We start from the raw sequence: 13,436 nt of genomic DNA, 5'->3' as shown, positions 1-13,436 counted from the left end.
AGAATCTACCATGCTAGTTTGTGTCATTTTAAACTGGTAAGCAGGCCAAATCCTTCCCTTGAACTATAAAAAACTGATACACATGTACCTGTCCCTGCACCCTCTAGACACCCATGGAAACACTGATAAAGATAAGATTCAGCATTCTCCTGGCCTCTAACCCATCTTCTAAAGTGTTACTTGTCTATTTGCACAGAAAACCTTTCTTTGAGTTCTGTGCCAGATGACTAAGATGAAGTCTGACTCTTTCCTGTTTGCTGCCAAATTTCTCTTCATTGATGGATGCATTTGGCACCTGACCCACAGACTTTTCTGTCAAACTCCTGCCACATCGTGGTGATGTCTATCACACTCAAAGCTCCCAGTCCCTTACTGGCTCCTACTCTATTGACTTAAAGTTGAAGCCAATAGCCATATATCCTGAACTGACCTCTGAAATCCTAACCTCTAATAGTCTAATTTATGACCCCACTCTCCTATAGTTTGAATACATTTCCCCTGTCTATCACCATTGCTATTCTTTGACCTTATAAAGTGTTTTCATCCCTTGCTCTCTCCATATTGTGCCACTTGATTGGTCTCCATCCTCCTTTATTTCCTTCCTTCTCTCTTCTAGATCCCACAAGTTAAATTCAGTTTAAAGTCTCTCATTTCCAGGTAAATGGGTGGCTCAGTTGGTTAAGCATCTGCCTTCGGCTCAGGTTCTGATACCAGGGTCCAGGGATCGAGCCCCACGTCTGGGTCCCTGCACAGCAGGAAGTCTGCTTCTCTCTCTCTCTCTCCCTCTAACCCTCCTCCCCCAACTTGTGCTCTCTTTCTGTCTCAAATAAATAAATAAAATATTTTTAAAAATAAAGTCTCTCATTTCCTTGTTCTCAAATAGTTTGGCCCTTATCTTTTTCTGCTGCACTAGCCTGTTTGATTTAAATTTGTTTTCTCTGCTTCTACTCTCTGGATACTAAGCTCGTATATGTGGATGAATATTACTCCCAAGTGTTGGTTTTCCTTCTGCACCTGGTCCTAAGAAATGCCTGGAGATCCCTATATGTATACATGGACTGTGCTTTCTACCACTAACATCAGATGCCATTCAAACCCTGATCATTTCCCATAAAAACTTATTCTTTTTTCTCTACACCTCCTGGCACACTTTCTCACCCTACTCATTTCCAAGGGGACTTGTCCTTCTATTTCTTCCATAAAATAGATATTCAAAGATAATTTGTCAACTTTCTGCTTTTTTGTCTAACCCCAGGTACTCACACACATACCCACGTGCATACGCCTTAACTAAAATCTTTCTCTCCCATCTCAGTAGAAGAGGTATTCTTCCCATCCAAAACTATCCCAACACCTACACTTAGAGATAAGTTTAAAGATTAGATGAACTAACAAACATAAAGGATTTGGAACAATGCCTGGTCAGTGGACTTAGCTATTTATCTTTCCCCATTCCACTTCCTGTTATATCCATGGACTTGTCGATTACTTTCCATCATACCTGGCTTTCTGCAGTTAGCATAAATATACTTACCTCTCTCATCTGATAAGAAATGCCTTCATTTGAGCTCCTACACTCTTGTTCCTCCCTCCATACTCTTATATTCTTCTCCTTCCTTTTCCTGGCCAATGTCTTTAAAAACTTATCTTCACTTCCTCACAGTCCATTTTAGTCTCTAATCCTGTTTACCTAGTTTATTCTCCATCATTCCCTGGTATGTCTCCCACCAGATCAGTAATCAATACCCCACTCCAAACTGCACTGGCATTTTTAGTACTCCTCTCTCTTAGCTTCTCAGCATCATTTGACTCTTCTGGTTATCCCCTCCTTTAAATAAGTTTCTCCTGTTTTGACTTCAGAGATGTTTCTCCTCTTACTTTTAACACTCTTCTTGGGCTGCTACTTCCTAGTCTCCTCTGTTGACCTCTCTTCTCTAATCTTGTTAAACATCTATATTGGTCTATATATTTTTATGGATGATCATAACAGAGTGTCTATTGGATTAGGTTAAGCCAGAAGGATTCTACCACATGGAAGCCCCAGGGTGAGTTGAAAATAGATGTGTCCACCAGGTGGGAGCCGAGCAAGGGTCCTGCTGCAGAGGGCAGTTGGCTGTAACATGGCACAGAAATGGGAGAGCATGTGCTGTGGATGATGGCAGGTGGCATCAGGGAACAAAAGTTATGCACAACCTTTCTCCCATCCCTTCTTAATGCATCCCCCTACATCTTATATATCTGAGAGAGGATGCTAAAAACAACTCATCACTAAACATTTTCTTCTTTATTTGAAAGAAGTAGCAGCCACATTTTCTTAGAGTGTTGACTAAACTTGGACCCAGAGTGAAGAAAATTGTTGGTTAGTCTTCAAGGAAAAGTATCCCAAGGGCCCCATCTCTACGCCTCACTCATTCCATTCATTCCTGAACAAAATGTTCATTTATGGCTACACTATGCTAAGTATTGTGCTTGATGCTTGAACTTAAGGAAGAATAAGACATGGTCTACTTTTTAAGGAGATTATACTCTTCTAGGGAAATATGCTATAAAAGGCCTGAAGAATGAGCAGAATAATCTGCCATTTGGTTCATATATCCATCATCTTAGACAGTGCCAGAAACATACTAGCTTGCTCTAGAGCTGTGGTTTGCTTCAAGATGACTATTTTATGTTAACAGATTTATGTGGGCAAGTTATATATAGTGCGATATGTGAAGCTGTAGTTTTCTTTGGTTATGTTCCTGTCCTCTAGAATGGTCCTCTTGATTTGACTTGCAGGTCTTTACAGTTTCCCTCAGAATCACATGTGTACACCATCTAACAGAACACTAAATACTTTATATACATATACAGTTCATGATGTCACCCTGAGGGCAATGTAGAAAGTAGATATTATCCCCATTTTATGGATGAAGAAAGTAAATCTCAGAGAGTTTCAAGTAAAGTAATGTACCTAAAGTGACCCAGCTATCAAGTAGAGGAGCCCAGGTTTGAGTCCTGATCTGTTTGACTCAAAGACTATGTTCTTAACCACTGTGCTTCCTTTTGGTTGGATTCTGGCTACATATACCACACATATACAGTAGGTGCTAGATTTTCCAGGATTGTTATGATTAAAAATAAATTGATGGTGGGGCACCTGGATGGCTCAATTGGTTAGTGTCCGACTCTTGATTTCAACTCAGTTCATGATCCCAGGGTCATGACATCCAGCCCCGAACTTTGTGCTCAGCACTGAGTCTGCTTATTCCTCTCCCTACCCCACTTGCGCACTCTCTTTCAAATAAATAAAATCTTAAAAATAAATAAATAAATTGATGGCTCCACTCTAAGCCTTCAAAATTGCTTTGAATTATTGTACTTGTTGGTTTTTAGAAAATATAGCTAGTCTTATCAGTGTCTTTAAGTATCATATATACCTTGATCAGGTATATGTAATATAAATATATATTATATAATTATATGTATAGTCAGATATTCATGTGTATAAAACTGGAAAAAGTTCATATATGTATCTTATTTTATACTACTTTGTTTTAGAAAGACTTTGGTGGATATACACACACATACATATATATGAATAACCGTTTACCTGTTCACTTTTATATTACTCCTTTGGGATTGTATTAGATATTTTCCTGTGTTTATAACATGGACATTTTCCTCTGTCATTAAACACACTTTGAAGGGGTGCCTGGGTGGCTCAGTCGTTAGGCATCTGCCTTCAGCTCAGGTCATGATCCCAGGGTCCTGGGATCGAGCCCCGCATGGGTCTCTCTGCTCGGCGGGAAGCCTGCTTCTCCCTCTCCCACTCCCCCTGCTTGTGTTCCCTCTCTCACTGTGTCTCTATCTGTCAAATAAATAAATAAAATCTTAAAATAAATAAAAATAAAAAATAAACACACTTTGAAGACATCATTTTCATGGCTACCCAGTAATCCATAATTCGGATATGCCACTATTAATTTAAGCATTCCTCTATAATGGATTTTGGATCATTTCTATTTTTTTTTAAGTTTTATTAATTTAAGTAATCTCTCCACCCAATGTGGGACTCGAACTCTCAACTCCGAGATCAAGAGTCACATACTCTTCTGACTGAGCCAGCCTCATACCCCAGTTTTGGATCATTTCTAAATTTACAGTATCATAATACTGCAATGAATTTCTTTGTATTTACTTCAAATAAATAATAGATTTCTATTATTGCTTCCTTGGGATGAGTTTCTAAAGTGAAATTATTGAATGAAAAGGTTTGCTCTATTTTTAAGATTGCTAGGGTATGATTCCAGTTTCTATATTTTGCCAACTTATACTTGGGTAATATCATCCCTGATCAATAATTTTTCCTTCCTATGATTTTGTTCCTCAGGAAAAAGCAACTACATGTAATATGGTCTTTATGATCTTTTCCAGAAGATTGCATTCTTTCATGATGCCTGAAAATACTAATCCTATGGCAACATTAGAGCAAGTGTTTCATGCCCAGGGACCTCAGGGTCCCCTGGGACAGTTTTTCTGAAAGATTCATTGTTCTTCATTTGCATCTGGACAGCGGATGACATTTGCTTCTCAGAGTCTTAGCCTAATTTGAATCAATGAGCACGGGGAGATTCATTTCACCAGATGTGTTATGGTACTTTCTGTGGAATTGTAGAAAGATCCTGTAGAAAGGAGCCCTGATGTCTAGCTGCAGCTCTGGGCTTTAGTTTCTCATTTACTACAGGAAAGGTTTGGGCTTGATAATTTCTAAAACCCATTATGTCTGGCAATGTATGATGTCCTAGGTGATTTCTCCTTCCTCCTTTTCCTGGACACCTGTCTCATCCTTCCAGGTATTTTTGTTTGTATGTTGTTTCCTTAGGTCATCTTCCTGAGAAAAGGCGGCTGAGGTGCTATAAAAGATGTTTGTGCTTCAAGAACCCCAGAAGCTGCAGATTATGTATGAATCCCTGGAAAAGAGCATCCCTGAGTCCTTGAAGGTGAGACAGTAGGGAGAAATCTGGGAGACAGGAGTAAAGTGTGGGAGTATAGATTCAGGGTTCAGAACCTTTCTGGGCAGATGGAAATACAAATCTAAAATCAGATCCCCCCTGCAAGGATGATCTTAATACCCATATCAGACACCTACTTTTCTCCTTCTTCTTCCTCTTTCTCCTCCTCCTCCTCCTTTGGCCTCTTAAACCTTGTTCGAATCAATTCTACTGCTATCTCTAGTGGATTTCCTTATCTGCTCCAGGCTATTGCAATATCTGCTTTTCTTCAGTATCACTAACTCACCTACACATGGTGATCAGAGTCATTTATCTGACACAAGTATGATCATACCACTCCCTTGTTTTAAACTTTCAGTCCAAGGCATAAAGTCCACACTCCTTAATTGTGAGGTTGATCACAAAATGTCCCAGCCTCTCCACTTCATCTCCCAACACATCCCTGCTATATACCACAGGCTACAATCACTAAGCCTCTCAGAGCTCAACAGGTATGATACAATCTGCCACACCTTCAGGTACTCAAGCATACTTTTTCTCTCACCTGAAATCACTTGCCTTCCTGCTCTGTTTTGCCCGGAAAAGACTTGTCTATGAAGACCAAATTCCAATATTACTTCTGTAAGTTTCCCACCACTTCCTAGAAAGGTAATGCTTTTCTTCCTTGAGACCCCACACAACCATGACACTATCAGAACATGTTTCCTATTACAATGAGACTGTGTACCTCTCCATCCTGCTAGACTTGAATGCAGTGGCCATGTCATACTCACCTTGAAATTCTCCACACTTGACACAAATCTGACACACAATAGGTGCCAAAAACTGGTATAGTATGAAGTGAAAAAAAATGGAATGAATTTTCAAAAAATGAATGAATGAATGTCAGGGGAGCCAGTTCCTCTTGAATTAGCTATTTCCTTAGATTTTGTGGACCTTTCCTGTTTTGTTTGTTTGTTTGTTTGTTTTTGCAGCATACCCTCCAATGGATAGTTCAGTGAGCCATCCTGAAATCATTAGATCTATCCCCTTAAGTGATCCTAACTCCTGGCTTTATATCTCAAACTATCTCCAAGACCCTATTTCAAAGGAAAACGTCATCCTCACCTCTTCATCTGTTGCTTTTGTAGGTATATGGTGCCATTTTCAACATTAAAAATAAAAACCCATTCAACACGGAGGTGCTGGTGGATGCCTGGCCAGATTATCAGATAGTCATTACTCAGCCTCAGAAAGAGGTAAGAGCACTAGCTACTGAATACCAAGCCAGTCATGCTCAGGATGTTCTCTGTGTGGAAATAAGGGAACTGAAGCTGGGGGCTGAGGAGAAGAACCTTGGCATCCCTGATCCATATAGATTTTGGAAGGGCTGTTTGGACAGAGGGGAGGACAGTGAAATAAGTCATGGGTATAGACCAAATAGCCAGTAATCCAGGGCTTGTAAATAACATCAGGATCCCATCTGGTCAATTCTTTTCCATTGAGATTCTAGTCACAGGCATATACCTCAAGATAGATGTCTGTAGCTGGAAATGGATAGGAAATGTTTTGCTTTCCCTGGGACTGAATGAATATAATCCAATAATATCTGAATCAGTGTTGGGTTTCAGATCTAAATGTGCCAAGTGACTAGTTGTGTGACCTTGGGAAGACTGCTGCTTTCTTAGCTATAAAAGCAAAGTTGACAAAAATTCCTCTGTCAGAGGACTGTTAAACTATATATAAATCGTGTACAGTTGACCCTTGAACAACACAGACGTTAGGGACACCAACCCCTGCACCGTCAAAACTCTGTGTAGAATTCCTGAGTCTTCAAAAACTTAAAATACTAGTAGCCTGCTGTTGACCTGAAGCCTTACCAATAACATAAACAGTCTATTAACACATATTTGATATGTTACATGGATTGTATACTGGATTCTTACAATAAAGTAAGCTAGAGGAAAGAAACTGTTATTCAAATCCTAAGAGAAAATACATTTACAGCATTATACTGTATTTATTGAAAAGAATTGGCTTGAAAGTGGACCTGCACAGTTCAAACCAGTGTTGTTCAAGAGCCAACTATGTATTTAATAAAAATGTCTTTCCCATCTTTTAGATTTGGGGGGTATAAGTAGTGAATCCCTTCCATCCTAGGGTAGGGATATTTTAACCCCTCCTCCCACACTTCTCCATTTACATAGTTATCAGGAGAATTAGAGCACAACTCACCTGTAACAACCCCTAGGGGAGTGTGAGCTGCAGAAGGTAAGCAGGAATGAGGGGCAGTGGGAGAATGGGCCCTCCACTCCAGGTGCTGCTGTGACCTCTGGTGTGATTGCTCTTTCTAAAAGTCCTCTCTATTCACATGCACACCAAGAGCCAATCACCATGGCAGCTCCAGAGTGCTGAGTCAACATTAGCCTAGGCATGGCCTCCCCACAGTCCCCAAGTCTTGACATCAACCCCGTTCCCTATATTTTGCTCCATAAGGTGGGCACTCTCTTTCAGTCCCTTAACACACCCTATTTCTGGTGCAACTTCCATCTCAGACAATGGAGCTACTTACCCACCCTCCCAGAGCAGCTGTCTTCAGAGCACCATCCAAAACCAACCTCCTTCAGACTGTCAATAGTGATTTATTGCTCAAGGGATTCCAAGGCCATTTTCTGTCTGCATCTCTGGGAAAAGCAGAAGGTATTATTTTTTTTTTAAGATTTTATTTATTTATTTGTCAGAGAGAGAGAGAGTGCACAAGCAGGGGGAGCAGCAGGCAGAGGGAGAAGCAGGCTCCCCGCCAAGCAAGAAGCCTGATGTGGGACTCTATCCCAGGACCCCGGGATCATGACTTGACCCGAAGGCAGACGCTTAACCTGCTGAGCCACCCACGCTTCCCAAAAACAGAGGGTATTAAACAATTGAGCCTCTAGCACTCTTGGCATATGCAAAAACATTTTGTAAATTGTACTGCCATGTAAATATGATTAATATTTGTTGTATCAGGAGATGAAAGATGACCCGGATCATTATACCAACACTTACCACATCTTCACCAAAGCTCCTAATAAGTTAAAGGAAGTCCTGGCATGCCCCCAGGTTATCAACTGGGAACAACCTTTCCAGATCCAAGGTAACCAATGTGAGTTAAAAGGGAAAGACCCTTGGTTCTTTCACATTAGATGTGGAAGGGGGTATGCACTGCCTATTTTTCTCCTCTCTCCAGGTTGCCAAGAGATTTTGGGAGAGGCAATAAGAAAGATTTCAGCTTCAAAATCAGTGCAGGTGGATTACTTGAAGACCACACTCATGACACAAATACCAATGGAACCCAAGACATCAAGTGATAACCAGGTGGACTTGGTGGAGTCATTTATCATGCCCAAAATGGATGAAGATAGCAAGTGAGATATTTTTTTTGTTTTGCTTCCCAAATTCCTGACAGCAAATCATTTAGTTGTCATAAGGGCCACACTCAGAAATGCACAATTTGACACTAAATTATGCAGTACACAGTTGTAGGGGTAAAAGAGGGGAACTATATTAGCTGAGGTTTGCTGAGCAGGGGCAGGGTTTCATTAGATGAGGTCCTTTCCATATATAACTCACTTAGTTCTCATAAGAGTCCTCCTGGGAGGGTACTGAACATCATGGTGACATTAGAGAATTTTTACTGAAATTATGCATTTCTTGCAAAAATACTACATGCTTTACAAAGTATACAAGTATTCAAAGTAAAAAGTGAAAGTTTGCTCACTTGGATTCCCCACAATCTTCCTGTCCATATGTAAATATTCTTTAAAAAATTTTTTTAATTTAAATTAAATTTAGTTAAGGTAGAGTGTATTTTGAGTTTCAGAGGTAGAATTTAGTGATTCATTAGTTGCATATGACACCCAGTGCTCATTTCATCAAGTGCCCTCCTTAATGCCCATCACCCAGTTACCCCATCCCCCACCCACTGCCCCTCCAGCAACCCTCAGTTTGTTTCCTATAGTTAAGAGTCTCATGGTTTGCCTCCCTCTCTGTTTTAATCTTATTTATTTTTTCTTTCCCTTCCCCTATGTTCATGTTTTCTTTTTTAAATTCCACATATGAGTGAAATCATATGATAATTGTCTTTCTCTGACTTCTTTCACTTAGCTCTCTAGTTCCATCCACATCCTTGCAAATGGCAAGATTTCATTCTTTTTAATGGCTGTGTAGGTGTAAATATTCTTAAAATTGGTATGCCAACTTGCATTCCCACCAACAGTGTAAGAGGGTTCCCCTTTCTCCACAACCTCTCCTACATTTGTTGTTTCTTGCCCTGTCCATTTTTTGCCATTCTAACTGGTGTAAGGTGGTATCTCAATGTGGTTTTGATTTGAATTTCCCTGATGGCTAATGATGATGAACATTTTTTCATGTGTCTGTTAGCCATTTGTATATCTTCTTCAGAGAAGTGTCTTTTCATGTCTTCTGCCCATTTTTTGACTTGATTATTTGTTTTTTGGGTGTTGAGTTTGAAGTGCTTTATAGATCTTGGATACCAGCCCTTTATCTGTAGTGTCATTTGCAAATATCTTCCCCCATTCTGGGGGTTGCCTCTTTGTCTTGTTGACTGTTTCCTTTGCTGTGCAGAATGTTTTTATCTTGATGAAGTCCCAAAAGTTCATTTTTGCTTTTGTTTCACTAGCTTTTGGAGATGGTACAGCCACTTTGGAAAACAGTGTGGAGGTTCCTCAAAAAATTAAAAATAGAGCTACCCTATGACCCAGAAATTGTACTCCTGGGTATTTACCACAAAGACACAGATGTAGTGAAAAGAAGGGCCATATGCACCCCAATGTTCATAGCAGCAATGTCCGCAGTAGCCAAACTGTGGAAAGAGCCGAGATGTCCTTCAACAGATGAATGGATAAAGAAGATGTGGTATATATATACAATGGAATATTACTCAGCCATCAGAAAGGATGAATACCCAGCTTTTACATCAACATGGATGGGACCGAAGGAGATTATGCTAAGTGAAATAAGTCAAGCAGAGAAAGTCAATTATCATATGGTTTCACTTATTTGTGGAACATAAGGAATAGCATGGAGGACATTAGGAGAAGGAAGGGAAAAAGGAAGGGGGGGGGAAGGGGGGGGGAGATGAACCATGAGAGACTATGGACTCCAAGAAACAAACAGGGTTTTAGAGGGGAGGAGGTGGGGGGATGGTTTAGCCCGGTGATGGGTATTAAGGAGGGCACATACTGCATGGAGCACTGGGTGTTATATGAAAACAATGACTCGTGGATCACTACATCAAAAACTAATGATGTACTGTATGGTGACTAACATAATAAAATAAATAAAATAAAATAAAATAAAATAAAATAAAATAAAATAAAATAAAAATGACATATGCTTATTTTCTTCTTCCTCGGGATATATGATCAGACTTTTTTGAGATATACTATATTCTATGATGCTCACTTTCTGCTATGAAATGTATCATAAAGCACATAGGGTTATATCCCTCTTAATTATTTGGGAACATTTTGAAGCAGACAAAGAATTAGTAGTAGTTTTTTGTCCATCTGTTTCTTCTTCTAGGCTGTGGGATCCTCAAAGAAAGGGTTGATGTCATATTTATTTTCTGCAATCCTGGCATTTTGTAAATGTTGGCTGAATAAATGCACATTCTTTTGTTGACAGGAAAGGAAGCTTTCAGAACATCTTCTTGGATGCCTCCCACGTGGGGCTTGTGAATGAGCAGTGGAATTTTGGAAAAAATGGGAGGAGCTTGAAATATATTGAATGCTGCCTCCAGAATTTTCCAGGATTTGGTGTGCTGGATCCAGAGGGGGACACTGTCTCTTGGACTGTGATGAAACAGTCTTGTGAGATGAGAATGGGTTACACTGTCCCCAAACCGAGACCAAGGCTACATGAAGAAAATCGGTTCTCACTTTAAAAAGTATTTTATTCAGAAAAAAATGCCATTTAATTTCCATGTGTCAAAAGATAAAGAAAACCTTCAGCCACTAAGAAGTGTGGGGTTTAAGTCTGCTCCTTGTGGTTGGCATCAGTGGAAATGCACTCCTAGAAAATATTGTTGATTAGTGCCATTGTCCATTTCAAGCTTTTATGGTCAGTGAAAAAAATACCAGTTCAAACACAAGCATTATAATCTATATTAGCACAAAAACATCCAATTGTTTGGGTTCCATGCATTACTTAACCCACCCTTGTATAATATTTTTTCCTCCTCCATATTACAGAAAAATGGAAGCTTGAACTTTTGGTGTTATGTTTTGCCTTTATGGTGACAGACCTCTCAGAATTAAAATCATCCAGTGTCAATCATTAGTGCCAGGATAACCTTTTCAAAGCAACGTTTTCCTCTTTGAAGACTTCTTTCATGAAAGAATCCTACTTTTCCATGCTTCTGTGCTTGAAAATAAGAAGGCTGATTTGAAAAGTGTCTTCTCTGGTATCCTCCCCTTCCTCTGACAAAATTTTCCAAAGGACCTCTCAAAAGCCCTCAGCCTTTGATTCTGGGTGCCCTCTCAAGAGTTTTGAGATACTCTACTGAATTAAATTATGTGGCCATCATTTAAAGTTTGGTTTTCTGATTAGCTTTTTAAAAAGATTTATTTATTCATTTGAGAGAGAGAGGGAATGCGAGCAGTGGAAGAGGGGCAGGGGCAGAGGGAGAGGGAGAGAGAAACTCAAGCAGACTGCAATGAGAGTGGAGCCTAACATGGGGCTTGGTTTTAGGACCCTGAGATCATGACCTCAGCTAAAACCAAGAGTTGGATGCGTAACCAACTGTGCCACCCAGGGGCCCCCAAATAAGTAATTCCTTTACTTACAGTTAAAAACTCTGATTCTGTAAGTCACATCTTAATAATATCTGTCTCTTCTTGTTGGTGCTTGTGAAAGGGGAAGGAAAAGAGATATATTTTATAGAGGTCCACCTACCTTTCTGTGCTTAGCCAGCTGATTTCACAGTCCAGACAGAGGTGCTGAATAATGGAAGGACCTTTAAGACCAGAAAACAGCTGAGCCTCAAAGGTCATTCTGCCAACCTATCAATATTTTGGAGCTGTCTCTCTGAACATGGGATCCTGAGGGAGGGACTCAATTTCATACCCTGCTGCCGGAAGTTTGTGCAGATGGTATATTTCACGTCCTAGAACAGCCTGCAGCTTCTTGTTTTTACTTGGGGATCGCTGCAGAGACTAAGATTGACAGCTTTGCAGGTGAGAACAAAGGAAAATCATTGTTCTGGGACCCCTCATCTCTTTTTGCTTCCTCCACTGAAGTAGAATGAATCAAAATGCTACTGTTGGATGTGGATAAGAATTTCTGAACCCATTTGGGTTGAAAATTATGCCAGGCAAAAAGGAAGCTCTTCCATTTCAGAAACCTGTATCAGGCACCTACTGTGTATAGGCAATACCCTAGTTCTGCGAGAAATTCTTGACAGTATAAAGCCAGGCTCTTGCTCTGAATTGAAAAAGAAATGTGAGGAGATTAGGGAGCCAGCTGTTGGTAGAGGGGAGACAATCTAACAGCCTCTAGAAGGAATATGCTGGTTTGGGTGACATATAACACAATTTATAGACATATTATGTAAACATTATCTTATTTCATCCTCTAGTAACATTCTAAGGTAGTCAGAACTTTTCCGTGGATAAATGATGACCAGGGAAATTAAGTGCCCTGCTTAAAGCTGCAAAGGGATGAGGTAGATTCTAGTAAGAGGACTACAATACAGACGAGATTAATTGTAAATTTAAAACCATAAAAAATGTAATTTTAAAAAGTCTTAGCTATAACACTCTTATAATATTATTTGGTGTTTCCTTCTATATTTTCATATTTTTAAAATTTTATTTAAATTCAATTAATTAACATATAGTATATTATTAGTTTCAGAGGTAGAGTTTAGTGATTCATCAGTTGCATATAATACCCAGTGCTTATTACATCACATGCCCTCCTTAATGCCCATCACCCAGTCACCCCATCCCCCCCCACCTCCCCTCCAGCAACCCTCAGTTTGTTTCCTATAGTTAAGTGTCTCCTGGTTTGTCTCCCTCTCTGATTTTGTCTTATTTTATTTTCTGATTAGAAATTATGTATTGTCATTTTCTGCTTTTTTTATGTTCATCTTAAGACTCTCCATATAGCAGCATATATATCATAGCTTTCATGTTAATGGGTCTTAGAGTTGTAAAATAATAATAGTTCATTATTTATGTAAATTGTCTGAGATTGTGTCTAGTACTTCTCCATAAGTTAGTATTGCTTTACAAAATTGTTCATAGAGCATTGTTCATTTGAATTGTTTTCTTTGGATAAATTCCAAATATTGGAATGGTTTCATCAAAGGTTTCAAAGTGTCCTTTATAGGCCTTTGTCCATTATCAAAGCAGGCAACCACCAAAATGTGTCAGCTCCCTTGAATCTCCTATTTCAGTCAAA

General features: G+C 39.5%; 1 protein-coding gene and 1 long non-coding RNA gene across 2 annotated transcripts in view; one reads left to right on the top strand and one right to left on the bottom strand.

The window, feature by feature from the left end:
• The first annotated feature begins 3,834 nt into the window (after window positions 1-3,834).
• Window positions 3,835-11,629, top strand: GLYATL2 (glycine-N-acyltransferase like 2). The gene is given in 5 exon segments (XM_032414221.1): window positions 3,835-4,982; window positions 6,125-6,232; window positions 7,980-8,377; window positions 10,659-10,874; window positions 10,876-11,629. Coding segments are annotated over 5 exon segments (987 nt in total). The 5' UTR covers window positions 3,835-4,904; the 3' UTR covers window positions 11,063-11,629.
• The window catches only part of LOC116638331, a 93,720-nt gene continuing 86,708 nt past the window's right edge, over window positions 6,425-13,436 (bottom strand). Inside the window, exon 3 of the long non-coding RNA XR_004300688.1 lies at window positions 6,425-7,657. This is a non-coding gene — a long non-coding RNA (uncharacterized LOC116638331). The remainder of the gene's footprint in view (window positions 7,658-13,436) is intronic.

Source organism: Phoca vitulina, unplaced genomic scaffold, assembly GCF_004348235.1.
Source record: "Phoca vitulina isolate PV1807 unplaced genomic scaffold, GSC_HSeal_1.0 scaffold16, whole genome shotgun sequence".
In the NCBI taxonomy this organism is placed as follows: domain Eukaryota; kingdom Metazoa; phylum Chordata; class Mammalia; order Carnivora; family Phocidae; genus Phoca; species Phoca vitulina.
This window is presented reverse-complemented; position numbering and strand designations above follow the sequence as displayed.